The sequence below is a fragment of the Lissotriton vulgaris genome, chromosome 9, assembly GCF_964263255.1.
Source record: "Lissotriton vulgaris chromosome 9, aLisVul1.2, whole genome shotgun sequence".
Lineage (NCBI taxonomy): Eukaryota > Metazoa > Chordata > Amphibia > Caudata > Salamandridae > Lissotriton > Lissotriton vulgaris.
The window spans coordinates 267,186,994-267,214,137 of record NC_141697.1 but is presented as its reverse complement, the minus strand read 5'-3'; the positions used below and the strand labels follow the sequence as shown (position 1 = coordinate 267,214,137).

Genomic DNA, 27,144 nt, shown 5'->3' with positions numbered 1-27,144 from the left:
CCAGAGTAAGAGGACGGCCTACAGCTTCAGTGGGTGGGCGGGTCAGCTGGGAGGCGGGAGCGAGGTGGAGGAAGGGCCAGGGGTTCCGGACAAAATGGCAGCAACAACAACAAACTCAGGAGCAGTGGTAGCGTGGGCGCTTGATAATGTGCAAATCACGTTACCATGCACAGCAAAGAGGTGCGCGCTAGCGCTGCTAAAAAACAATATTAATTCAAGCTCTACAATATGGCTAAGGGCTGTGCAGTCAAGTGCTGCGTTAGGGGAGAGTAATCTGCAGTAGGCGCTACAATAGAAATTATAAAACAGAGTCAGGCGCTACAATACCGGTCTGCAGTCAAGCGCTACGTTGCTAATGCCACAAGTGGAGACAGGCGCTGCAATACAGATCTCAGCAGAGGAGGAGGCAGGGGGAGCGACCACTCGTGTCCAGGGCAGGAGGGTCACAGCTGTACCAGAGTAAGAGGACGGCCTACAGCTTCAGTGGGTGGGCGGGTCAGCTGGGAGGCGGGAGCGAGGTGGAGGAAGGGCCAGGGGTTCCGGACAAAATGGCAGCAACAACAACAAACTCAGGAGCAGTGGTAGCGTGGCCGCTTGATAATGTGCAAATCACGTTAGCATGCACAGCAAAGAGGTGCGCGCTAGCGCTGCTAAAAAACAATATTAATTCAAGCTCTACAATATGGCTAAGGGCTGTGCAGTCAAGCGCTGCGTTAGGGGAGAGTAATCTGCAGTAGGCGCTACAAAAGAAATTATAAAACAGAGTCAGGCGCTACAATACCGGTCTGCAGTCAAGCGCTACGTTGCTAATGCCACAAGTGGAGACAGGCGCTGCAATACAGATCTCAGCAGAGGAGGAGGCAGGGGGAGGGACCACTCGTGTCCAGGGCAGGACGGTAAAGAAAACCTGTAACCTAATAAAGACATGTTTGAAAATATCAATTATAGCATCTTTAGCACATCAGGAGATTTTCATGTCCTTCTCTAATAAGTTTGATAGAAAACGAATCGTTGCCCTGATCCTGCAAGCATGTGAACGCCTCTCTTCAGTCAGACTGGCTGCCCCTACTGCTGTCGCCTATGGACATGACAAATATCCTTTCCCTCTTCCGTCAGACGGGCTTTCCCTACTGCTGTGGGTGATTGCTCGGAGGGTGCGAGTCTGTCCTGTGGACATCACACACCTCCAATCTCTTCTCAGTCAGCGTGGCTTCCCCTACTGCTGTGGGTGATTGCTCGGAGGGCGTGGAACTTTCCTGTGGGGACCTGCAGCAGCAGCTCTCTATTCCTCATTCAGTCAAGCTAGCTTCCCTTTCAGATGTGGGCGATTGCTCATAAGCGCGAGCCAATCTTGGACACGAGCAGCTGTCCATTCTCTCTTCAAAAAGACGGCAGCAATCACAGGGAATCCACCCCGACACCAGCTCTGAATATAATCCAGGCTGAGGCAAGCAGAAGCAGCACTCAGGGGGAATCCACCCCAACACCAGCGCTGATAATAGTCCAGCTTGAGGCAAGCAGCAGCAGCATTCAGGGAGAATCCACCCCAACACCAAGGCTGAACATAATCCAGTCTAAAGCAAGCAGCAATCACAGGGAATTCACCTCAACACAGCGCTGAACATAATGCAGGCTGGGGCAAGCAGCAGCAGTAATCACGGGGAATCCACCCCAACACCAGCGCTGATTATAATCCAGCTTGAGGCAAGCAGCAGCATTCAGGGAGAATCCACCCCAACACCAGCGCTGATAATAGTCCAGCTTGAGGCAAGCAGCAGCAGCATTCAGGGAGAATCCACCCCAACACCAAGGCTGAACATAATCCAGTCTAAAGCAAGCAGCAATCACAGGGAATTCACCTCAACACAGCGCTGAACATAATGCAGGCTGGGGCAAGCAGCAGCAGTAATCACGGGGAATCCACCCCAACACCAGCGCTGATTATAATCCAGCTTGAGGCAAGCAGCAGCAGCATTCAGGGAGAATCCACCCCAACACCAGCGCTGATTATAATCCAGCTTGAGGCAAGCAGCAGCATTCAGGGAGAATCCACCCCAACACCAGCGCTGATTATAATCCAGCTTGAGGCAAGCAGCAGCAGCATTCAGGGAGAATCCACCCCAACACCAAGGCTGAACATAATCCAGTCTAAAGCAAGCAGCAATCACAGGGAATTCACCTCAACACAGCGCTGAACATAATGCAGGCTGGGGCAAGCAGCAGTAATCACGGGGAATCCACCCCAACACCAGCGCTGATTATAATCCAGCTTGAGGCAAGCAGCAGCAGCATTCAGGGAGAATCCACCCCAACACCAGCGCTGATTATAATCCAGCTTGAGGCAAGCAGCAGCATTCAGGGAGAATCCACCCCAACACCAGCGCTGATTATAATCCAGCTTGAGGCAAGCAGCAGCAGCATTCAGGGAGAATCCACCCCAACACCAGCACTGAATATAATCCAAGTTGTGGCAAGAAGTAGCAGCTTCACACATCCAATCGTACTTTGTCACTGTGGAGTTAGGGGTTGCCAATCTCTAGTCAACCTGCTGATACAATGATTGTTTCCCTGCTCAAGGGCGGTTGACACTGCGGTGCACTAGAACCGGAACAGGAGGCTCATTGAAGAGTATACTACAGGAACCTGTGTTTGATCCCAGGCTCACAGTTCTAACCCGCTGGGATCATTTAAACGTGTAGGGCCCGATTCACAGAACTAACTGAAGACAAAATCCTAAACTTACTACCATTTTGGTATTCACAGAAGGCACTTACTCATTTCAGTATTCACAGAAGTTAGGAGTCCTAACTTTAGGACTCCTAAATGCCTTCTGTGAATACCAAAATGGTAGTAAGTTTAGGATTTTGTCTTAAGTTAGTTCTGTGAATCAGGCCCTGAGTCTTCTGGGGTCAGTAAAAGCCATTGATTTGGAGCACAACAAGCATCTCCTATCTGTCAATAGCGCCAACAGAACTATTAGGGTGAACATGTGAGCTAGAGAGCATGTGTGTGCGCAGACACAGAGAGTCACAGGATTGTTGCACATAAAGTTACAGAGGGCCACGGTGAGCAAATGCACACAAGGGGAAAAAGTACATGCGGTAGTGCTGTAGTGCTTTTTGAAAAGGTCGAAAATACTAAAGTGACATTTACTTCTCATGGGCGGCTTCTCCGTTACGGAAGAGGACGGTCGTCAACTGAAAAATAAAATGATAATAAAACGCTTTTATCATCATTTTATTTTTCTTTCCTAGCCCTACCATGGCCAGCCGGTGTTAGGACGGGGTCATTGTGATGGAGCATCACAATAGGGAGGAGTGGTGGGCACTTAAAAGTGCGCATGTCAGTTTGGCCGGCTGTCTTAGGCCAGCCAAATAGATATGTGCACTTTGGTTTCTCCAACCCAGCTGTGTTGTACAGCCGAGTTGGAGGAAAGCTGCCGGCTCCCGGTGGCTGAACGGGCATAAAGCCAGCCCGCTCAGGCCAATCGCAGTGCTGCTTTCATGCTGGTAAATAATATTACCAGAATTAGAGCAGCGCTATGTTTGCCCTCTGAAACCAGCATCGGGGAGGAGGACGGAGGCGGCAGCCACAGTTGAAGGTAAGTTGTTTAATTTCTTTTTTCCCTCCACCCCACACCCCGTTTGCATTGCCGCACACTTCCAGTTTAGAGCAGCCGCCACTACTACTTGCCTCTCTTTGTGTCCTTTTTTTGTTGCGCTGCCCACATAAGGCCTGTTTGTGAATTAATAAAGGGTGTGCGCTGTTAACTGCTTCCCATTTCTCAGGGTTGACTTTACTAATAACCCTTGGAAATGCTAGAGGCGCGAGGTCCTTCCAATTTTACAACTAAAGGGTCCTGAACGAATCCTAATAATGCTCACAAAAACAGACGCGCCAAAGAAAGGCCGAGAGGGAATAAGAGAGTCATTGGGAAACACACAGAATAGCAGGAGAAGGAAACGGAGCCAAGAGAGAGAGAGAGAAGAGTAGGATCGAAGGATTGATAGAACTAAGGAGGAAAGAAGGAAATAAATGAGGAAAGAAGGAAAGAAATGAGGAAGAAGAAAGGGGGAGAAAGCTATAGTAAAAGAAGTAATGATTAAGGGAAAGGTGGAAGAGGGACGAGGAGATGGAATGGGAGGAGTGATGGTGCAGGAGAAGAGAGATGCAGAGAGGATAAAGAGAGGGTGGAAATGGATTCAAAAGGGGAAGGGTGGAGGGGTGTGTTAGGAAGAAAGGTGTGGCCCGGGCAACCTTACCTGGAATGTGCTTGGCCCACCCGATGATCACCACCAGCTCGCGGTCTGCCAGGTCGCAGAGGGTGGTGAGCGCCTTGATGTCGCTCTCTGGCATTGACGGGTCGGGCATGGCGTAGATCTTCTCAGGCTCTGCCACCAGCAGGTGTGAGACAATTTTAGTCACTGCAAAGTTTAACCGAGAATTCAACACATTGAAGGACACAGAGTCCAGATACATGCAAAAGGGACACAGAGAACACGGTACACACATGTACTGGAGGACAGAGAGAACCCCTCCACACACAGAGAGAAACAGAGAGCCCAAGTACACACAGGCACATAGGGGATGATTGTACACAAAGCGATAGAGGGACACAGAGACGACATGAACAGAGCGGCATACAGAAAACATGTGCAAAAAGACACAGAGAACAGAAGTAGAAAGGGGCTAAGACAGCACATGTAAACACAGACCCAGGGTGCATGGCCAAGATGGTGGTAGATTACGAGCAATCTCCTGCGCTCTGCGTCCAGCCTCCTGTAATGTGCATTTTATGCCCTGTCCACCGCCTTACCATGGCCCTGAGATGCAGCAGGGTCTGTGGGTACCCCCTGGGGGATATGTTGATCCCCCACCCGTAGAGTCTAGAGCCAAAGCTGTGGCCGGAGGCCCGCAGCAACATGAGAGGGAGTTGTTCATTGGGGACACAGCAGAGCCTCTGAGTGACCTCAGGTAGCATCGGCATGGTGCTGCGGCCTCGCCCTTCTCCGGCCCTGGTGCTGCATGTACTGTGGCGCCCTAGGATGGCCTGCTCAGACCCAGGGAGAACCAGGAATGACCAGAACCCCCGGCCCAAGCACCACCACACCCTAGGCAGCAAAGCTGAGCCTTACTCCAGAGGGCCTTATTCTGATGCGGGTTGGACAGCTTCCCGACCGAATCGGTTTGGAAATGGTTTCCAACCCACTCGGATCGGGAGAGTCCCACCGGCGGAGTAGGATGCATCCGTATGCTTCCAGATACGATTTGGTTGGACTCCCATTGACTTCAATGAGAGCATAAGTTCCTAACCACATCATAATTGGGCCCTGGGTCAGGAAGACACGTTCCCGATCCGATTTGGAAGGAGCAAATGCCATCAGGAGTCCCTCCTAATCGCATCAGAACCAGGCCCTAGGTGGGAATGCTTTCCTAACCGCAACAGAATCAGGCCCAAAGTGTGATACAACTGCGGTTAGGGGCCTACTGCTGAACAGCAAACTGCTGCAGAGTGGAGTCTCCCCCTCAACTGAGACCCGGGAGACTGGGTGGTGTGCCCGCTTTGATGGTGACTGGTGCCCAGTGAGACCTGGATGAGTGGCGGCTTCCGCGACACCAGCAGGGGGCCAGCTAGGCATCCTTTTATGGAGGACACTGAGAGGGGGGCTGTGCAGGTGGATCTTAAGGAATGGCGAGAGTATCAAACCCCCTCAACATTGTAGCCCATAAGTCCAGAAAGGTCCCCTCACTCAAAGAAATGCTAGCCAAGGCCAGCTCCAGGCGTACAGAGACACACCACGAGCGCAGCCCTGAAAAGAGGGACAGAAGGGAACCATGCCGTCTGACAGCCACCCTGGCATGAGAGGAGCAGCCTCTGACTAGGCACTTCATGGAAAGCCCCTTGGTTACAGTCCGGCTGGATATTTACCTGCTGGAAGAGGAGTTTTTGAAGGATATAAAAGGCATCCGACACACAGTAATGGTACTGGGACATTGAGCCTCCTCACTAGAGACCAGCAATGATGCAAGGGGGGACGATCTGGACACCCCAGGAGTGAGTTGATGAGTAGCGAAAGCAAAACCATATGCTACAAGCACACATTGAGGACTAGGAGAATAGATCCCGACAGTCTAACATTCAAATCAGACATTGAAGACTATGTGTAACGCTTGTTTAACCATGTCCTCCCGACTTGGCAATTGCAAACATACAATTGGACAGAACAGCAAGAGTCACAGGCTTGTGCAGCACAGGCCCAGATATTCTCATGTGCCTACACTATTTCCACCAAAAGGGGGCCATCATGGAAGCGACTCGTCAGTTGGGCCCCATACAATTTGAAGGGGCCACAATTCATCTCTCCCAGGACCTGGCTTTGGGTACCCTACAGTGTGGCTGACAACTGAAGCCTCTTACTACCCCTTGTGGAACACGTATGTGAAGTACTGCCAGCCGCACCCACTCCACCGTCTCTTCACATGGAACAGTACACCCCAAGCAGTCCTCACCCTTGTGGAGGTTGCATCCATTCTAGGCATCCTGGTGATGGTGGGGCAAACACTGAGCCGGAGCAGCAAATGAAAGTTGGGTGCCAGCCATGGTGCAAAGGCAAATGGACAAAGGTAATGAGAAAGAAGACAGCAGCGAGGCCCACAGAGGATGAAATACAATGATATTGGTAAGCAGTCCTTCCCAAGCTACAAACTGAGGATCCTGTGTTCTGATATGCGGGCTTGGATGGGCCAAAACCCTTTTCCAGCGGTCGATGAGGCTTGGGGGACAATTGAAGGCTCCACAACATTGGAAGGTCTGGTCAGAGGCCAGTAGGGACTCACACGAAAGTGGTAGGATGGTAGGTGGATCCAATAGGCAACAATATGGCCCAGGTTTGGTACTGTATACTCCATAAGTGGGGAGGGGATTTATGTTCAGTTTTGTTGTTGGGTTCTTGTGGACAGTTGGGGTTTACATGACTACACTACTTATAGCATTTCTTAATTCACTTCCTCTGGTCACACACATCAGGGAACCCCGGCTCACACCACCAATTCCCCCACAGTCACCTAGCAAATCTGAACTCACAGATCATTGAAAATCATAAGCCTTAACGTCCGGGCCTTAATGCTCCGGCGAAACGTGGTGCAGTGCTCTGCATGCTCAAAAGTCTGACTGTGATATCTGTCTCCTACAAGCATGACATCTCTTAAAGAAATACTGGAGCTGAGGTTCTGTAATTCTCGAGTCTGACTCCATTTTGTTCTGTGCCACCATTTTGTGTTGCCCTCACTTAGGCCTGTGAAGGTAGCCTGGCGAATAAAAGTGGCCTTGCCTTCTTAGTTCATGTATATATTAACTAGGTTTCTTTTTGACTCTCACATGAACTGTAAGAAACTGACCTCTTCACCTGAAACTGACCTCGCAAAGCCAATTTCCCTGATCGATCTTTGTCTGAGATTGCCAATCAATGTTCAGGACATCGGTAACTTTTAGTTTCCTTGTACATGCCTTATCTTGTTCAGCATCTGTTACCGTTTCTTTTTTATGTTTCTTCATTACATGGGTTATGCTTTCAATTATAGGTTTGTCCGGCTTGTCGATATTGAATTTGGGACATTCCTAATAATTAACTTTTGGGTTGGGATACTGTAAATTGAGTTTTTGTTATGTGACACTTTGTTTGAAAATGTACCTTATTGGCTAGAATTTTGTGCAGTGGGTGTACATTTATAATGTGAATATTGGGTATAAAAGGAGTCGTCTCGCCTTAGTAAAATGAGCAGTCTCCTGAGAATTTACACTGTGATGTATTTCTAGGATCACTGTTACTAGCTGCTGCTGATAAACTTGGTCTCTGATGCCATCCAGAAGTATTCTGTGTTTCTGTATACCAAGACAGGTGAACTCGAAGATCTTAGGCGTGCCCCTGACGCCGCTGGGTTAAACCCCGATTCTTCAGAGCCACCTAGATAAGAGTCACTGATTCAATCGTCAACCCTTAATGTAAGACCCCAGCAAACAGGGGGGACAGCTGTCTTACTGGCCACTAAGTTCAATGGAAAATTCTTATCTGTCATAGCAGAGATCCCCAGCAGGTTGTTAGCGGTACCTATAGAGCACCAAACCCACACCGTAAACACTCTGTAATGTATACATCCCGAACGATAACCAAGAACACTTCTTACGTGAGGCAATATCCCAGACTGTCCTCCGTCTATACGCAGAGGTTCTTTTTTTTGGGGGGGTGGGTGGTTTAACATGGTGATGGATCGTACTCTAGACAGATCGGCCAGAGGATAGGCAAAGGGGCCTGGAGCAAAGATTTGGGACTGGTTGATATTTGGGGACACCACCACCCTCTTATAAAAAATTATAAGTTTTACTCAGCCTTGCACCAAACTTATGACATACTGGAGCTCCTAGCACAGACCACCCAGGTAGAGATAGGGGTCATGATACATTCGTACCATACCCCTGTGCTACTCACAATCCATGACCTAGATGGTCCGCCATGACAGAGAAGCTGGTGATTAAACGACAACCTATTAAGGCACACAGATGCTGCCGGCTCCATACGCAACTACATCACTGCTTAACTGACAGCAGTTCTCAAGGGGCCACTTATTGCCATGATGGCCAAACTCAACAATGACCGGAGGGCTGAGAGATGGGAATTGGAGGACAGGGCAGGCGACCTTGAGAAGCAAAATAAAAGCACTGGCTCCCAGAAAATCTGCCAACAACACACAGCAGCAACCCACCAGCGTAAGGTGTTAGACTGGGACACCACAGAATACACACTGATCCACACCAAACACAAATATTACGTGGGAGGTGATAAGGCCAGCAGAATGCTGGCTTGCAAGCACCCAGCACAGCAGCAGAGGAACAATGTAGCTCAGATCACCACGCACACTAGAGACCCTGAGTACTTCTCAAAAGAGATTGTGGAGGCTTTCTGACACTTCTGCATGGATCTATATACCCCAGACTAACTTCCCAATAGGAACATTCAGACCCACTTTGACCCGGTCACACTGCCATCTCTTACCACACAGCAATCAGAAACACTGGACAACGACATCACAGTGGTAGAGGTTATAGCTAGTATATCCCGTCTCCGTGTGGGGTAGGCCCCTGACCGGGATAGGTTCACAGCAGCATTCTATAAGCTCCTCTGTCCACAGCTCGCACCCCTGCTTGCCAAGCTCTACAACTCATTTGCACAAACCATAATGCTCACCCCTACTCTGCACATGGCGCCCATCACAATCATTCACAAGACAAGGAAAGACGCCACTAACTGTGCTTCTTACCACCCAATCTCTTTGCTCAACATAGATGTGAAGTTCTTTACAGGCATCTTAGTACGGAGGCTGGGCCCCTACATGCAGGACCTGATAGACCCAGATCAATCAGGATTTATTCCCGAATGGGGGTGCCCAGATAATACCAAACACATACTACACATTATCAACAAGGCCACGCGCACCAAGACCCCAACAGCCTTATTATCCATAGTTGCTGAGAAGGCCTTTCATAGAGTCTTCCTACAAAAGGTTCTATTCAGGAAGGGCCTCTGGCCAATATTTAGGAAATGGGTATTGAGTGGGTACACTGGGCCAACATCGGGCACCATGCAGAAACAGAGGGGGATCCGGCAGGTATATCCCCTTTCCACACTCCTTTTTGCTATCTATATGGAGCACCTTGCAGAGCCCCTCCACTGCAACAAACGGCTTGCTGGAGTAACCCTTGGCAAAACAAAACACAAAATTACCCTTTACGCAGACGACATCCTTCTGATGCTCACTAACCCTATGTCCACACTGCCCACCCTTTTGAGAGAGCTGGAGGCTTTTGGATTAACTGAGGATCAATGTGCCCAAGACTTGCTAGACACCTTGCAAGTCGCATGCCCCTTCACTTGGCTGCAACAGTCCGTCACATACCCAGGCATTTACCAAGGCCACACAACAGAATGCACAGCTGAGCATAACCGTTCAGAACCAATCCAAACTGCCGGTCGAGACTTGCAGAACTGGCATACGGGGGTCTCTCTTATCTAGGATGCATAGCTGCCCTTAAGAAGACCCTCCTGCCGAAAATATTAAACATGATAAACTGGGTAATCCAGCTACAATATGGAAATGTGCATCACGCCAGCTGACTCACTTCAAGAAATGACACTTCACCAAATCTTACGATACACGCCTGGTCTCTGACCTATACAAACTTCTACAGATGACAATCCCTGTACCTCACACAGCAGCACTAAGGAGGTGGGAGGCTGAACTGGAGTGCACCTTTATAGATAGTGATGGGAGAACTTCCAACGCATACGTACAACGGCATTTAGCGCCATGGGCATAGAGTCTATGATTAAGACCGCACAATATTGGTACTACCTAAGCCCCAACACATTCCAGGTTCCCAGGTAGATCCTCGAATTGCTGGAGAAGGTGCAGCACACCGGGCACACTCCTCCACTACTTGTGGCACTGCCCAAAACTCAAACACTACTGGCCAGTCATCTTACATAGCATTAAGAAAATATTCCATACTGATATTCGTCCATTTTCAGCATATAGCATCCTGGGCCTACCCAAAGATATCATTTTATCCCTAGATTCACATAGAGGGAGGGTGAACGCTCTGACACTTTGTGGCGCCAAAAATTGGGGCAAAGGGGCAGGCCAAACATATCTAGCTTCAGCGTCCTTGGCTCCTATTAGAGGTGGAAAAGATCTCAGACACAGTGGATGCACAGGAGTGTAGATTTGGAAAAACATGGGGCCCATGCATAACTTTCCTCGCACAGGAGTATAGGTACTCACATGCCCCAATTACATAAGGGTACTGCGACTCAAGGCCACACCCACTTGATGCCATGGTACCAGTCCACACTATACAACACCAGCCCTGGGGGCTCAGAGATGGGTTGACCTGATGGAAGATATGGATAAAAGCTTAGGAAGGCTCTGACGAGTGAACCGAGGGTGGAGGGAGATTGACTGGGACGTGACCTGTTGCACTATCCACCTCAAGTTTTCTTTTTTAGGTCCATCGGCCTCTGGATGTGGGTGGCAAATGTTGTAAATCAATAACCAGATTTAATCCATAAATGCAGACCCAGCAGAAAACAGACAGCACGTTTAAACACAGACCCAAGAAAGCAGAGGCAGCATGTACACAACGATGAAGAGGATTAGTTGTTCAGAGAAAGGGCTCGCTGTACGCACAGACACAGGGACACAGAGATGGCACATATACACAGTGGGTCACAGAGGGTGTTTTTGCACACAGGCACAGAAGAGACAAGAAGAGCACACGCACACACAAGCACAGAGGGAGCGAGTTAGAGAGCACGTATGTACCCAGACACCCGAGGTGTCGGGCCTGTTGTACACAAAGACAGAGTGGACTACAAAGAGCTCGTTCACACAAAGGCACAGGGGGACACAGAAGGTACATGTACAGCAGACACAGAGTGGCACGGGGTCATTGAAACGAGACACAGAGATCAACATCGGAATTGGTTTTACACGGACTGTGTGTGTGGTGTGCACACTCAGGCATATACGACATAGATGGGGTAGTTGTACACATGGACGCAGAGGAGATGGTTGTTGACAAAGACACAGAGGCCCCCAGTGGGCGATTGGTCACACAAACACAGAGGGTCATAGAGCTACACGCCAACACAGAGGAACAAAGGATGGCTCCACACCGAACAGGCAGAACAGTTAGGGGTACACACGGGCATAGCAGCAAACAGTGGTGGTGTGTGATTGAAAGGCATAGAGGGTACATAATGCGCAGATACATAGGGGCACAGGCTGTTTTGCACATGTTGGTGGAGGGTCACGGACAGCACGTGTATACAAAGATCCAGAGGCATAAAGAATGATTGCACTCACAGACACAGAAGGATAGAGGGGTGGCTGTGCGCACAGACACATGGGAACATTGTTTCCTCGGACACTGAAGGACATAGGGGACACATATACACACTATCTCATCGGATAGAAAGAGGGGGCATGGATATTGAAACTAACGCAAAAGTTCACACTAACGTGAAGAGTTTTGATAGGCGCTGATACACGAAAACAAACAGTACATATACACAAAGCAGAGGGGACATGAATCGACAAAGTCCACGGGCACACAGGGAGTGAAGTACACAAAATATACACACATAGAGAAATGGAGGGTCAGAGTCAAGGTGCACGCAGAAACAAGGTCAGCGATGAAGTCCAGGTACACACAGGCAAAGGCAGTAAGCAATAGAGCCAGTGCACACAGACACTTAAAAACAAGTACACATATGAACAAGGGTAAGTAAAAATATATGCGCACACATAAGTGGTAAATTGGCATGGTGGATCGTACACGCACATACAATGTGTTTGGCTGTACAGAAACATTTAATTAGTTCATTGTTAACCACATGGGCCCCTACCAATCAGAGAGAACATCACTAGACAAGGGCGTTCCCCTGGGCTCCTGCCTTAGCCCCACCCTTTTTAATATCTATATGGCCCCTTTGGCTAAGGTGGTGGAAACCCTGGGGTTCGAAATAATTTCGTACGCAGACGATACCCAGTTACTATTTAACATTGGCCAAAACCCTGAGGCTGACAGAATCTGCTTTGCCACGGGAATAACAGCGATTTCCAACTGGACGACCAACAACTGCTTGCAGTTGAACCCGAGCAAGACTTAGGTCATGCTTCTAGGGAAAGCCTCAGTAATCTGGAATAGTGATTGGTGGCCGTCACAACTGGGTTCGGCCCCAACGCCTAAATTATGTGTTAACAATCTGGGCATTAAACTAAATCAGTCTTTGTCCATGCAAGATCATGAGGCCTCAGTGTCAGGCGCATGCTATTACAGGCTCAGGTTACTGCGAAAAATCTTACCGTTCATCCCCACAGAACATCTTAGAACAGTTACTCAAGACCTAGTCATGAGCCGCATGGACTATGGGAATGCACTACTAGCAGAAGTAGGAGTTACATCTCTGAAGAAACTACAGGTCATCCAGAACACGGCAGCCAGGCTGGTCTTGAATATGCCATCCCGCACTTCCTCGCAATCATTGCTGAGAAAGTTACACTGGCTGCCGATAAAACAGAGATCCTTCTTCAAAATCTGCTGTCTTACCTATTGTGCGTTTCAAGGTCAGGGGCCAGTGTATCTCCAGAACAAATTGGGAAAATATGTCCCATCACGTCTTTTGAGGTCCGGTTCCCAGCAGCTATTACTGGTACCATGTATCAGACTCCATAGATTTGGGGGCAGGGCATTTTCATATCTCGCACCCAAATACTGGAATAGCCTTCCGTTATCCTTGCGAGAAATTCCATTCTACCCTGTCTTTAGAAAACATTTAAAAGCGTTATTGTTCTAATCCCTTCCCTATCTTCTGTGCTGGCTGACCATCAGGATGTCCCTGAGTGAAGCGCCGAGATGCCCCCAGGTGATTCGAGCGCTATATAAAAAAGATTAACATAACATAACATAACATAACATAACATACCTGGCTCAGTGAAAGGTGCAATAATGAAATTTAGATACGACTGAAGAGGTCGGGCATCCGGATAAGACCGCATACAAGCCATGAGCCTGATTAAGTTGTGAGAATGAATATAGCATACACCAGCTAAGTCTAGATAAATTGTGTTTATAGAAAAAGGTGGACCCTACTTATTTTCTAAATAAAACCACCTCTTTTACTTTTCTGGTGTGTATCCACAGTGGCACGAATCATCTCGACATCTCGCATTCTAGTCCTTGCAGTATCATTCATTTTTTAAATGTAATTACCTGACGCATATTTCTCTTTTATCAAAGCTCATCAGAGGAATAGAGCCTATATACATAAACAATAATAATTCCTTTACCTGGAAAGTCCTTGGTGTGAGTGGCGAGGCACATTCATGACAGTGCAGACCCCTTCTTCTATTGACCACTGGGTTAAGTAAATGCAGGTATCCTCGACCCCATCGGCGTGAGTGAACACATTCTCATTCGTGCTGCGGAGTGCGGAGGGGTGTGTGTATGGCTGATGCAAGACTACATGACGCTAAGATCTTTGTGAGAATGCACTGCCCACATCCCTATTATGAGTGACGTGTTGGGTAACGGTGTGCACTGCTGCCCTCCTTCGTTTAGCCCAGCTCCTTGCACAGTCTTTAGTGCCTCTTAAGGTCATGCCCCTCAGGGCTATCAAACTCCATTGATCACACCTACTAATTCAAACTTATTCAGAGTGTATGTGTGCGTAATGTTCTTTGTGCATATTACAAATATGTGTGGCACACTTATGAGCATAGACTACGCTATTGTGCATTATAAGTAATGTGTTTTACGACTTTTACAAAAAGTAGGTACATGCTGGAAAAATACATTGCATCCGCTCCCGTGAGATATCTTAAGATTAAATTTGATGAACTGACTTACGTGGTTTCTTGCTGGGAGGCGGTATCTGCAAGCTCAGGTAACCACTGCTCTCAGAGTCCAAGCGCCTCTTGTACTTTTGTCGCCCTCCGCGGACCCGGTCCAAACGGACACCTATGGGAAGAGAAAAGTGAGGCTTCGGTAACTGATAGGAGGTGGGAAGTGATCTACAATTTATGAGCAACAAGTTAGTGCAGGAGCCACAACCTTCCTTTCTAGGTGTGACGTGCACCAGCACAGACAATCACAACTTCTAAGATATCAATTTAAATAATTTTTTGCAACATTTTGTTAACATTTCTCAAAATTACATGACATTTCATGAAAAGCACCTGCTGGTATCACACATGAAAATTGAACACAAGGGTATGCCATGCGTTCAAAAGTCATGCAAGATACCAGCAGACGACTGGCTGGTGGAGCAAATGTCTTGTGGTCGTGATTTTATGTTTTGTTCAAGACACCATGTGCTCAAGCCAGTGGGCAGTCGGAAGAAATTACTGAAAATGTCATGCCTGCGAAATCAAGAATTACAAGAGCAAATTTAGAAAGATGTTATGGGTAGGATGAAAATTTCACCTGTATCACACTAAGGACTGGTAAGGCAGCGAACCCAACTAAGAATCAATGCAGACAGAAAGGATTGTTTTCTGTGGCACAAGTATGGGCATTTGAAAGCGCACATGGGGTCAGGTGATGGGAGGATGTGTGCTACATAAAAGCCATGTAGAAGAACAGCGCTGGCATAAATATGATCATTGCTGCGTTCTTACAATTTGTGAGCCGGTCCTATGCCAGCCTCATCCTAATGCTTTCCCGGTTTTTGGTATACCAGGGTCCCTTGGTCCTACTATAAGTTAACACTGGGATGGAAACAGTTCCTCTAATTCAATGTTTTTGCAAATCTTACACTTTCAGCCCATGCAAGCAATATGTAAAATGTAATACCCATTTTAGTCGCACAAATGCAGCAATGATCTCCACATAGACCTTCCAACCGCAAAGCTGCGTCACCAAAAGCATTTACAAAGTGCTTTGTAGTGCCCAGTTGACCTTGGGCAGCCACTCAGGCACAAAACCCCTTTCTACTAGTTCTTCACTGCCTATCACTGGCAAAAAAACGTCATGTGCACGACCCTCTGTATCGTTGGTTGAGTTTTCTAAGGACTTGACCACCCATTTCTGGAGTAAGAACCTCGCTCTTCGCATTTGTAATTTGTGTTACATGCAGTTGATCAATGAACTGGATATTCAAGTTCTGTGAAATGTGATTTTCATATCCTCTTGTAGTCTGGATGCAGAGAAGCTGCTTGGAGGTGGATGATCAGACCATCTCATAAAAAGGCCTTAAAGACTCACATTTTACCAAGGTGCACAGAGGCTTTGATATGGGGAAGCAGTTGAGATTTACTCAGCAAAGTTGTTTATACAGACAACAATCTGAATTAGAGTTTAGAGTACGCTAGTGGGATTTCATATAGGGGTTTTAGCCTAATATAAGCAGCTTACTTCAGACCCAGTGCTTAGAAAGGCATCACACTCTGAAAGGTTCAGTCTGGACCATGACATTGTGTGCAAAAATATAATGCGCTGGGATGCAGCCGTGTAATTATTAGTGGCTGAGATTAATTGCAGCATTCCACCATTACTTGTTTCTTTTTCTCAATGCTCAACAGACAGACATTCTGTATGATGTTTATGGAGGCAGGTTGGTGCATGCCAATAGATGCTAAAGAGAATCCTGGTGCAATTGTATAACATTGTTAAGAGACACAAGGAAAATGTGTTGGATTCGGAAATAGAAGAAGTTCACAATTGTCCTGTTTGCTTATGAGAAGGTGGGAATGAGTAATTTTTGTGACGTGAAACAGGAGGTGATGACAGAAGTTTCATTTGCATGATAGTTGGAATCCCTCAGCAGAGGAAGTACTGGAGATAAAGAAGTCTAACCTCACGGAGAAATAAAACTGCACTATGGGCACCCTTACAAACAAGTAAGTAGGAGGGCATCGGGAAAGAGGACAAAGTGGTGAGAGATTCTAGTTGGAGATTAATGTACTTGGGAGCAGATAGTTTTTGTTGAGTGGAGCTTGAAGGATGGCAGAGGCAGCAGTGTCGGATAGCAGTAAGGCAATATGTTTTTGGCTTCAAGATGGGGAGTGAAGGAGGGTAAGGAAAATAATATTTGCTTCTCATCTCTGCAAAGGTAAAATTAAAGGCAAAATAGAGAAGATGAGGTCCCTGAGGGATGCAGTGGGAAGGAAGGAAAGATGGAGAAGAGAACACAACCCTGGTAAACCCCTTCTGGGAGTGAAGCACTTGGTGAGAGGGCATTGCAAGAGGAAAAAGAGGGTGGTTAGAAACAGTGCAAAGGGAGAAAAGACAGAAGCCATAACAGAAGCCCGTTGAGAGGGTGTAGCAAGAGCAAATTGATCTTAAAATAATCATTCAACATCTGCCTCTCTGAGGGAGGCAAGAGTCATGAGCAATGTTAAACGCTCAGAGACATCCCTGTATCCACCATTAATGCCCAACTCTGCTCCAATAAAGAAAAAACCTGGGAACATTATAGAACATTCAAGCACAATGCAGTAACAATCCACTTACACTCTCAGAACTCAGCTATATCTCCAGCTGACTGAACCTGTGCCTTTGACCATGGATTTATATACATGCTACACTTTGGATATGCTCATGCTCTTCAAATACCACATATGCACATACAAATGCAGGAGGAAGAGTATGGAGGAGACGTCTTGATGATTGAACAGGATAGACATTTAAATATGTGAGGAAGAGCAGTTTCCATCAAATGAAGTTGTCGGAAACCAGAATGTGGAGTATTGATAAGGTTGGCACTGGATTGAAGTTGCAGACTTTTTAGAGAGCAAGCCTTTTCAGAATTTCTGAACGTCAATGGGGCCGAGATAGTGGGCGGTGTCTGGTGAAAGGGTTTTTCACAACACAACACTCTGGCAAAATTTGTGGCAAACACCAACAACACCACAGGGTAGTAAAACCCCCCCACATTTTCACTTTATATAGAACTTCCCTTTGCCACCTATGACCTGTGATATGGAACTTCTCCTCTCCCACAAAGCACTCATGGAGTATTACCCCATGCAACTTCTCATGAAAGGGCAATATTCTTTCCCAACTTAGCTCACGATGGTGTACTAACCGTTACAACTTATCACAACAGGGTACTATTCATCACGAACTTCGTATACCACTGCATACTCCCACCATGCAACATATAACAGGGTGAAACAGTTCCCCAACTTCACATACCACATGGCACTCCCCCATACAACCTTTAGTGACAGGGTGCTCTTATTTTCCTTGTTTGCCACAACACATATACATGCATACTACACTTGTTCTCTCAAAAAGGGGTACTATACTTCCCCACGTCCATACCACTTAAACAAGCACAACCAACACATTGTTACACGACACAAATGGGGACCGCAGTCTTCTCTCAAACCTTCTAACTAGACTCCATATGCTCCAAATGCTCACAAAGTACTCGCAAAACAACCTACAAGTGGATTTTTTAACTTCCAAACATGTCTCACATCAATATGCATTCATCACTTATACTACCATTTTCAAATTACAGGAGTCAATTTACAGTGAAATTTACTAACCTGACACATGCATTACCAATAAGGTGTACATAGCACATGCCAATACTAAAGAATCAGCAACTAAAATGATCTCATCTACTAAGCCTCACCTTTAGTGGGAAACAGGCAGATAACTGTGGCAATTATAATATGAACTCCAATAATGCCAAATAACTGCGCTGATTTACAGAATGTCATTCTTTCACATTACACCTGGACAAATGCCAGACAGATACCATCACAACAATGTTGAAAAAATTGTTCAAAGGCAGGATCTTCATACAAGACTCGGGTGTCACTCAAGTAGAAAGTTCTTTATTTCATGTTATTCCCCTAGATTGCACCAACAGCAGGCAGGTTCTCTCGGGGCTTCATCCTCTCTCCAGCTGCCCTGTCTCCTAGCTTCCATTCCATTTCACACACCATCATTTTATTTCATCATTCATGCTCAATATTCCAGACACCTACTCAGGCAGATAGGAAATGGGGACACATAGGATGCTTATACATGGTGCCTTGGTTTTACTTTTTTGCACTTCTTCATCTCCAGTCTGATGGTGTGCTGTTTGCCAGTGTGTCATGAACCAGAGGAGAAAGTGAGCGTGTTGTGTCATTGTGAAAGACAGGCAGGGTGAATACAAAAGGAAGTTGTCCATTCAAAGAGGGGGAAAGTGGTATTATTTACATCTGAAGCTTTGGTACAAGGAATTTTGAAGGAGCCAAATATTATGGTTGCTGAGCATAACCAGTTAGTCTACCCAATAAGATGGTTTATGTAGATAAGTAGCTTGGCAAGCAAAGCAGCCTATTTTACACAGGGCCATAGTCTCCATGGGAAGACAATGGAAGGAACACGGAGCAGAAGTGATGTGGTGCTGAGCAGAAATAGGCAGAACAGGGCTTTCAAAGAAGTCATTGAGGACGAAGGATTCACAGGCAAGACCATGTTTCACGGTGAAACTATATAGAAGGATGGTTTCCACCACCATGCTCATGCCATCAGTGCCTGGGGTGAATCAGTTGAGGCTTCTCATCTGAAAACGTTAGGGCATTGCAGGCTTACACGGATGTTTCATGGGTTAATGTATCCATGGGTGAATCAAGGCTAAGCTCTGGAGACATGACCTCCGAGGAGCAAGTTGAGGGATTGGCCAAGTGCAGAAGGCTCAGTAAACCACTGCTTCCAGTATTGTCTAAGAAATCACGATTTAACCTCAAAACACTATGTTTTTATTGTTAAAGCATGCAAGAGTCCAGATTAGAAATCATCAGCATCTCCTTAGTGATGTATTCTAACTAGTCCCGGCACAAGTAACTTATAAATATACCAGCAAGAAGGACATTAGGGAGCCCTGGATACGTGGTTTTATAAGTGACCTCTGAAATGCCTAACATTTGTGAGATGAAGACATAAGCTTCCTCCAATTCACAAAAGAATACCCTGTACAAAATGCTCAGGAAATACTCAAAATAAATCCCAGTCAAAGTAGTTACAAAACGTTGTCCCAAAGTCAAAAGTCAAAAAGTACTTTATTCGGCTAAAAAGGTATAACCATAAAAGCAACAACAATCATATTTCATTTACATTACACAATATTACATAGTGTTTGGACTATTACAGTTCATTCAAGCAAAGCGACTTCCTAAATTTAAAAACCAGTTTGAAATACTCAATTAATGAAGCCACAGTAAAAACATTGTCCATTTTTTGCAGTACTAAATATGCTAGGCGACATCTGTTCACATTCATTTCCTTTAAAATGGGGACAATCAGTTTTCTACGAGGCAGCGTATAGAATTTACAAAAAAATAGAACATGTATATTCGATTGTATAGATATTTCATCACAGGGACATAGAGGGAGTTCTTTGGACCATGAATTCATTACAGGGAAAGTAAATAATCTAAAAACAATGTTAGCTCTAAAACGTGTTAAAAGTAGTCTATCAAAATTACACATATATAAACTTAAGTATGGCTGTAATTTGTCACTTATTAAAATTAATTGATGGGAAGTGACAGTATTTTTATTCGATTCATCAAGCTGTCTTTTATTTCTGAGGAATTCCATACATAGTGTCTTCAGGTCTTTTCTAGGAATATTTGCCATGGAAGGCGGATCATTGTAAACGTTGTCCCAACATTTGATCTGCCCGAAAAAAATTCCCAGTGACATGAAAAGAAAACAGCAAGAACGTATTTGTGCTAGTTTAGGTTTGAGGCAAAGAGCAAACAGCAGCGGGAAATGCATAGAGGATCAGCTAAAATGGTTGTCTTTTTGTAGAGAAGGACTTACAGGACTGCACTACCAATGGCCAATACTTGTCTGTACCGCAGCGCTGCAGCTGTTCTCTGTACACCTTCGCTTCAGCCTGAAGTCACACAGATCTTGAATCTGGTAATAAATATTCGTCTGCTTCAGATCACCCGGGCTGTCCTGACCTATTTCTGTTTCTAGACGGGCGGCCGCTGGTCATAATTCAACAGCTTGTTGTAACTCTAACTTTGAACGTTTCTGGTTCAGTCTACATTGTACATAGTTGCAGTGTATGCAGTTGTTGTGCTGTGTTGTCAGTTCAATAACCCGTAGGAGAGCAAACTCACAGCATCTGTCAGGCAAGATCGCGTGTCTATCTCACCCCGCCTCCCCCGCAGTCTCTCTGCCCCTCATTTTCTTCCTTTCTCTCACTGGGACGTCTCTCACACACTCTTTCCATGGGCTCTCTGGTAAAACGATATTTCTGGCGAAGACCAGAGCTGGGATCGGCTATAAATACACCGGGCTCGCGATCCCTGGAGCTGGAACCTGATCAGGCTGCCTTTTAATTTCCTGACATGAGCTGCCCACTAACCCAATTAACCATAAGCCCGGAGGAGATCGCTCCTTCCCAGAAAATGCAGAGTGAGAGCGGAGATAGCAAAGAGGAACATTCCACACGAGGGAGGAAAGAGAGGAGGAAAGTGAAAGGGAAAAGAGAGGGAAGGTGAGGAGAAAAAAGAGAGACATGGGAATGTAGAGAATGACAGGGGGGACAGGGGAGTTGACCGGCAGAATAGATATTATAAGGGTCAAATAAAGAATTAGAGGTATAACCCCGAGCGAGAAATCAATTTGAGGAGTGGAGAAAGTGAGGACAGAGGAAGAAAAAGTAGGGCAATATAGCGGAGAAGGGAGAGAAGAAACAAAGATTGGAGGTGTAGAGACCCCTACCAGCGTCCATTTCAACCAACAGGGTCCCTCTGTTTTTTTTTAAACTACATTTATTGTAGTTGATGTGCAGCTCTGTCGACAATAACAAGAGACATTTAAGCCCATGGCCCAGCACAGGGCATGGACACCCCTACCTTCTGTATTATATTATTGTCTTTTGTTTTAGATCAGTAATATGCTGCCCTAGTGTTATGTTAGTTATGTGAAGTTACCCTGTTTCTACATCCTGCACGTCTGCCTATTACACTTCGCCCTTCAGTGCATTTACTTGCAGATGCAGGTGTCAGGTCATGGGTAAAAGTTGGTTCATCTTTATATGAAAGTTTAATGAACCCTTGGAATCTTTACCTTTGAGTTGCTATTAGCCTAGGTTTGAAAAGGAAGGGGACACTGGTGGGACCGTTGAGGCCTCACAGACAGTGCAGCTGTCTAGTTTGCTACGGTCATCTTGGGGACATTCAGAAAGCTGACTTAGGAATTCATTCCATCCATTGCTGACCATTGGCTTTGTAGTTTGTAACACACATTTCTGCCTTTTTTTTTGCTGGCTATATTTGTTTTATACTGTCCGACTTGAGTTCGCCCCTCCCGTTGCCTAAACCTGTTCACAGTACTGTTCCACTAACTCGCTTTCTGTAAACAGGCCTTTAAATCTTGTTCTTATATTGTCACATTTGCTTTCCATTCAAAGATGCAGGTCAAATGTCAAGCTGTCTTTCAAAGGTGCTTGGTGTTTACTTTTCTTTCTCTGACTTCAAAGTGAGAGAATTTATATAACAATCATGCTGTGTACCCATGTAGGAGGAGACGTTGTAGGATTTTTTTTCTAGCACACAAAAACAAAACATTAATTGTGTTAATGTTTCAGAGTATATCAGAATTCATACAAATGAAGCACAGTATGGTGGAAACAAATATTTGAATACGATTAGAACACATCAATACACCAGGTGATGACATTTGCACACATTATTATGTGTTCAGTAAAACCATATTTAGGTGCAAATGTAATGGTCATTTCAGATGAAAATGTGTTGTTTGTAACGGCAGTGTGCTACCACACCATACATACTCCACACTACACTACTCCACTTGACTCTATGCCATGCCACTCCATTCTACGACACTCCACTCCACTTTATGACATGCCACTCCACTCTACGCCCCTCCACTCTAAGACACTCTACGACACACCTAGCCACTCAACTCCATGCCACTCTAATATATGCAACTCATTCCATGACACAATATTCCATTCCACTTTGTGACCCTAGACTCCACACAACTTACCCCACTCAACTCTACCCCACTCCAATCTACTCCATTCCAATGTACCCCATCTACCACACTTTACTTCGCTACAATGTACCCTAATCTACCCCTCTCCACTCCGTTACAATATACCCCAATCTACCCCACTCATCTTTGCTATGATCTACTCCAATCTACTCCACTTCAATCTACCCCACTCCCCTCCTCCCAATCTACCCCACTCCAATCAATTTACCCCACTCCAATCTACCCCACTTCAATCTACTCCACTTGAATCTACCCCAATCTAAATCACTCCACTCCAATACACTCCACTAAGATCCAATCTACCCCACTCCACTACAGTCTACTCCAGTCTACCCCATTCCAATGCAATCCAGTTCCCTGTACCCCACTCCACTCAATCTAACCCAATCAATCCCACCCCACTTCAATCTACCCCAATCTCCTGCACTCCACTTAAATCAACCTATCCAACTCCTCTCTACCTACTTTAATCTACTCCCACTCCACTCCAATCTACCCCACCACAATCTACCCCACTCTATTCTACCACAATCTAGACTATTCCACTCCAATCTATCACAATCTAATCCACTCCACTCTAATCTGCCACACTCTAATCAACGCAATCTACCCCACTCCACTCCAACATACCCCAAACCACACTCCTCAAATCTACCCCACTCCACTCCAATCTACCCAATACCACCCTACCCCAATGTACCCCTCTCCAATCTACCCACTCCAATCCACTCAGTCTACCCACTCCACTCGACCTCAATCTACCACACCCCACCCCACTCAACCCAATCTACCAGACTCCACTTCACTCTAATCTAACACATGCCACTCAAATCTACCCCACTCCAGTCCAATACAACTCACTCCACCCCAATTCACCCACCCCACTCCAATTAACCCCACCCCACCCCAAACTACCCTATTCTAATTTATTTCACTCTAAACTATACTAATCTATCCCCTCCATTGCATTCTACCCTAATATGAGCAACCAAATCTACCCCACTCCACTCTACCTCAATTCAACCCACTTCACTTTTCCTCTATCTACGCCACAACATTTCACTCTACCCCAACATATCCCATTCTATTCTACCCCAATCTATCCTACCTCTATCTACCCCACTCCAATCTACCCCATTCTAATCTATCCCAATCTACTCTACCCCAGTCTACCCCACTCCACCCCAATTTACCCAATTCAACCCCAATTCAATCCACCCCACTCCAGTCTACTGCCCTAATCTACCCAACTCAACCACTACAATCTATCCTACTCCAATGTATCTCAGTCCTATCTATCGCACTCTAATCCATCTCACTTTAATCTATCCCAATCTACCCCACTCCACTTCAATCTACCCCACTCTACCGCAATCCACCCCACTTGATTCTACCCAAGTCTACCCCCACTCCATTCTATTCCAATCTACCCCACTCCACTCTACCCCATTCACTGTACCCCAATCTATGCCACTCCAATCCACACCACACCACGCCACTAACATTTAGGTTTGCTGAACAGCAGCCACAATGGTGTAAAACATGGCTAAAACACATTGTCAAAACCAATAGCACTTGCATAGACGAAACCTACTAGAATTGCCAATGTTTGTTAATAACCCTGCATGGAAGGGTGGCCCCTGCTGGGCAGTGTGAACCTTTGTTTTAATAGGAGAGCAAGCTTCATGCTACTTTCTTAACTTCGCGTTAGAGCAGGAAGTCCCTGGGAGAACAATATTGCATGAAAGAAATGTGCATACTTGAATCGTCCTCTGAGGCCACCAATGCATTTCTGTTTTGACTATAACTCTTCTTTTGCCTGTTTACAATGTGTGGGAGCTGGGTCAACTCTTATCTATCTAGCATTTAAGGAGGGGGGAGCGTGAAATCCATTTCGCGGGCGAATTTGCGAATTTTCCGCGAATTCGCGATCCGCGAATCTCGCGAAATCGCGGTAAAATCCGCGAATCAGCTGGGACGAATTTTCAGCCAAGCAAGGGTTACAGCAGCAGGTGCAAAAGTTGAACCTAATTTCTTTGTAACCTTTTATAAAAGGGTTACAAACAAATTAACTTCAACTTGGACACCTGCTGCTAATTGCTTCCTGGCGCCTCGTTGCCTACTTGCAACTATTCTCTGACCCTGCTCTGACCCTTGAAGCAGGGTCAGAGAATAGTTACAAGTAGGCAACGAGGCACCTGTCCAAGGAATTAAACCTCATCAGGAAGCACTTACAGATATAAAAAACAGGAAGAAGGGAGAGGATGGCAAAAACACCCATTTTGAGTTGTCAGGAGGGGTTAAACTAAAAGAGACCTTTACAGCACAATTTTCATATGCATTTTGCTAAAAATAAAAAGCTGTATGTTCTGTAGGGGCAACTCAGGAATCTGGCCCTTCAGAGATCCGGCCTTTCTTTCTTTCTCTAGTTCTCTCTCTCCCTCTTTCTTTCCCTCTCTTTCTCTCTCTTTCTAACTATCTATCTATCTATCTATCTATCTATCTATCTATCTATCTATCTATCTCTCTCTCTCCCATAAACAACTGCATGGGTAACTTCGCTATGCAAGCGGCTCGCGAAGACGCAAAAAGCACTGCGAACACGCAAAAAACCCCGCGAACACGCAAAAAACCCCGTGAACATGCAAAAAAACAAAAATCCACAAATTCGCGAATTTTGCGGATCGCGCATTCGCAAATCCGCAAATTCGCAGATCGCGAATTCGCAAAATTCACCCATGCTTACATTTAAGTCCGCTTTCTGTGTGCATGGCATGGATGTAGTAAAGAGACTACTGAATCGGGTGGCTAGTGAATGCAATGGCATACGCTCGTGAGGATGCAGGAAAGTATTTTTTTTTTTTTTTTTACAAATGCAGAGCAGCTCTTCCACCAACCACTGGACTCACTCCAAAAAAGGCATATGCACTTGAGGTAGGAGGCGTGAAAGAGTTTTAGATGTGCTCTTCATTGCACACTCAGCTTCCCCATTGAAGATAAACTAAAGCTGTTTAATTTGAAATGATCAGACAGTTTGACAAACATTCGAAGTCAGTTTAAATTTCCACTACTTTCGATGGAAGACTCTAAATGCGCCGCAAATCGTAGAAGACTAATGCTGCTTAAACTTAACCAGAGAAACCAATGCTTAACTGGGGTTGAACAATATCGTCATAAGGGGGAGCCCGCCGATATACGCTTTTTCCTATACTCCCTAGTTGGATTGGGCGCTACATTCGAGGAAAAAACAGATTGCAGTATCCGACCAGGGCACCATTTGTTGGAAGGAAGTCTTGGGTCACCCTGATTGGAATCAACAATTTAATTTATTTTAAAGCACTTCCATTATTCATGTTATATACCATTCGAATATCGTTTATTTTAACTAAAACAACATACTATTCGGTTCAAACAATTTGGAATTATAATACTCCACTGTAAATCAAACTGTTTTCTACCAATTAACTTAAGATAGATTTTAGTGGGACCATCATTGCTTTTTATGATACCCATTTACTGCCCTTCATAAGTTCTCCAGAAGAGCTATAATCAAACACTGTGTGGATCAGCTTATTACTAAAGTAATAATAGCCATTTGTTTGTCATTCAGTGACTAGGGATTATTACGAACCTCAGCAAATTTACAGCTATCATAACTGGCCAATTTGTTATAACAAGGGCTCCCGGTATTATGGCATTATATTTTTGGCATTCCCGTATGTAATTATCCCTATTTACTTTTTGCTCATTTTATCTGTAGTTATCCATATTTATTTTGTGCTGAGTGTATAAATTGAAGCTGCATTGGATCTATTTACACCTTTATTTAATGTTTACTCATGTTTGAAAGTATTATGCGTTTTAGCTATTTACAGTTAAATTACCAACTGAACTCATTTTCATTATAGAACAGCTTCAACAGCTGTAGTCTTGCAGATCTTCAAACTTCATTAAGAAATCTATTTTTCTGCTTTCAACTCCCCTACCTGTCAGTCTGCACAGCTTTTGACCTAGCACGCATGATGGACAGTAGTGGGGAAATTAGATTGCCTTTGGTCTGTATTTATCTGTAAAAATCAGTAAAAATGAAAATCTAGGTCCCTAAGTTATAAAACAGAGTTAGAACACAGGTGGGGCACAAGTGCTGAGATACCTTAGTTTCCATTATGTACCATGAGCTAAAGACTTGCAAGATAAGGGTTTGGATGAGAATAATAAGAAGAGAACCTCCGTAACACCGTGAGAATCCCACCTAACCATCAGTAAATGAAGTCAGCACAGCACACCCTTGCGGCTTCTGTGATGCATAGCTCTCTACTAACTGGACTCCAGTAACAATTGGTGTTCTATGCCACTTGTGCTGCATAACCTGGTCTGAAGAGCATAGTTTAAGCTAGTGGTTCTTAACCTATGGTCGGGGGACTGCTGGGGGTCCGCAAAGGGGTTCTGTGATTGCTTAGAAAATTAAATAATATTACCAGATTAATAAAGTATATTCAAATAAATATGCAACTGTAAAAATTAAAATTTTAAAACGTTTTATA

General features: G+C 45.5%; 1 protein-coding gene across 2 annotated transcripts in view; it reads right to left on the bottom strand.

The window, feature by feature from the left end:
- ESRRB (estrogen related receptor beta) overlaps positions 1-27,144 on the bottom strand; it is a 240,361-nt gene that overhangs the window by 68,162 nt on the left and 145,055 nt on the right. For both annotated transcript variants that reach the window (XM_086936617.1, XM_086936618.1), the window contains exons 4-5: positions 14,465-14,575; positions 4,263-4,424 (exon numbers count right to left, since the gene is read on the bottom strand). In XM_086936617.1, coding sequence (XP_086792743.1) covers positions 4,263-4,424; positions 14,465-14,575 — 273 coding nt within the window. The remainder of the gene's footprint in view (positions 1-4,262; positions 4,425-14,464; positions 14,576-27,144) is intronic.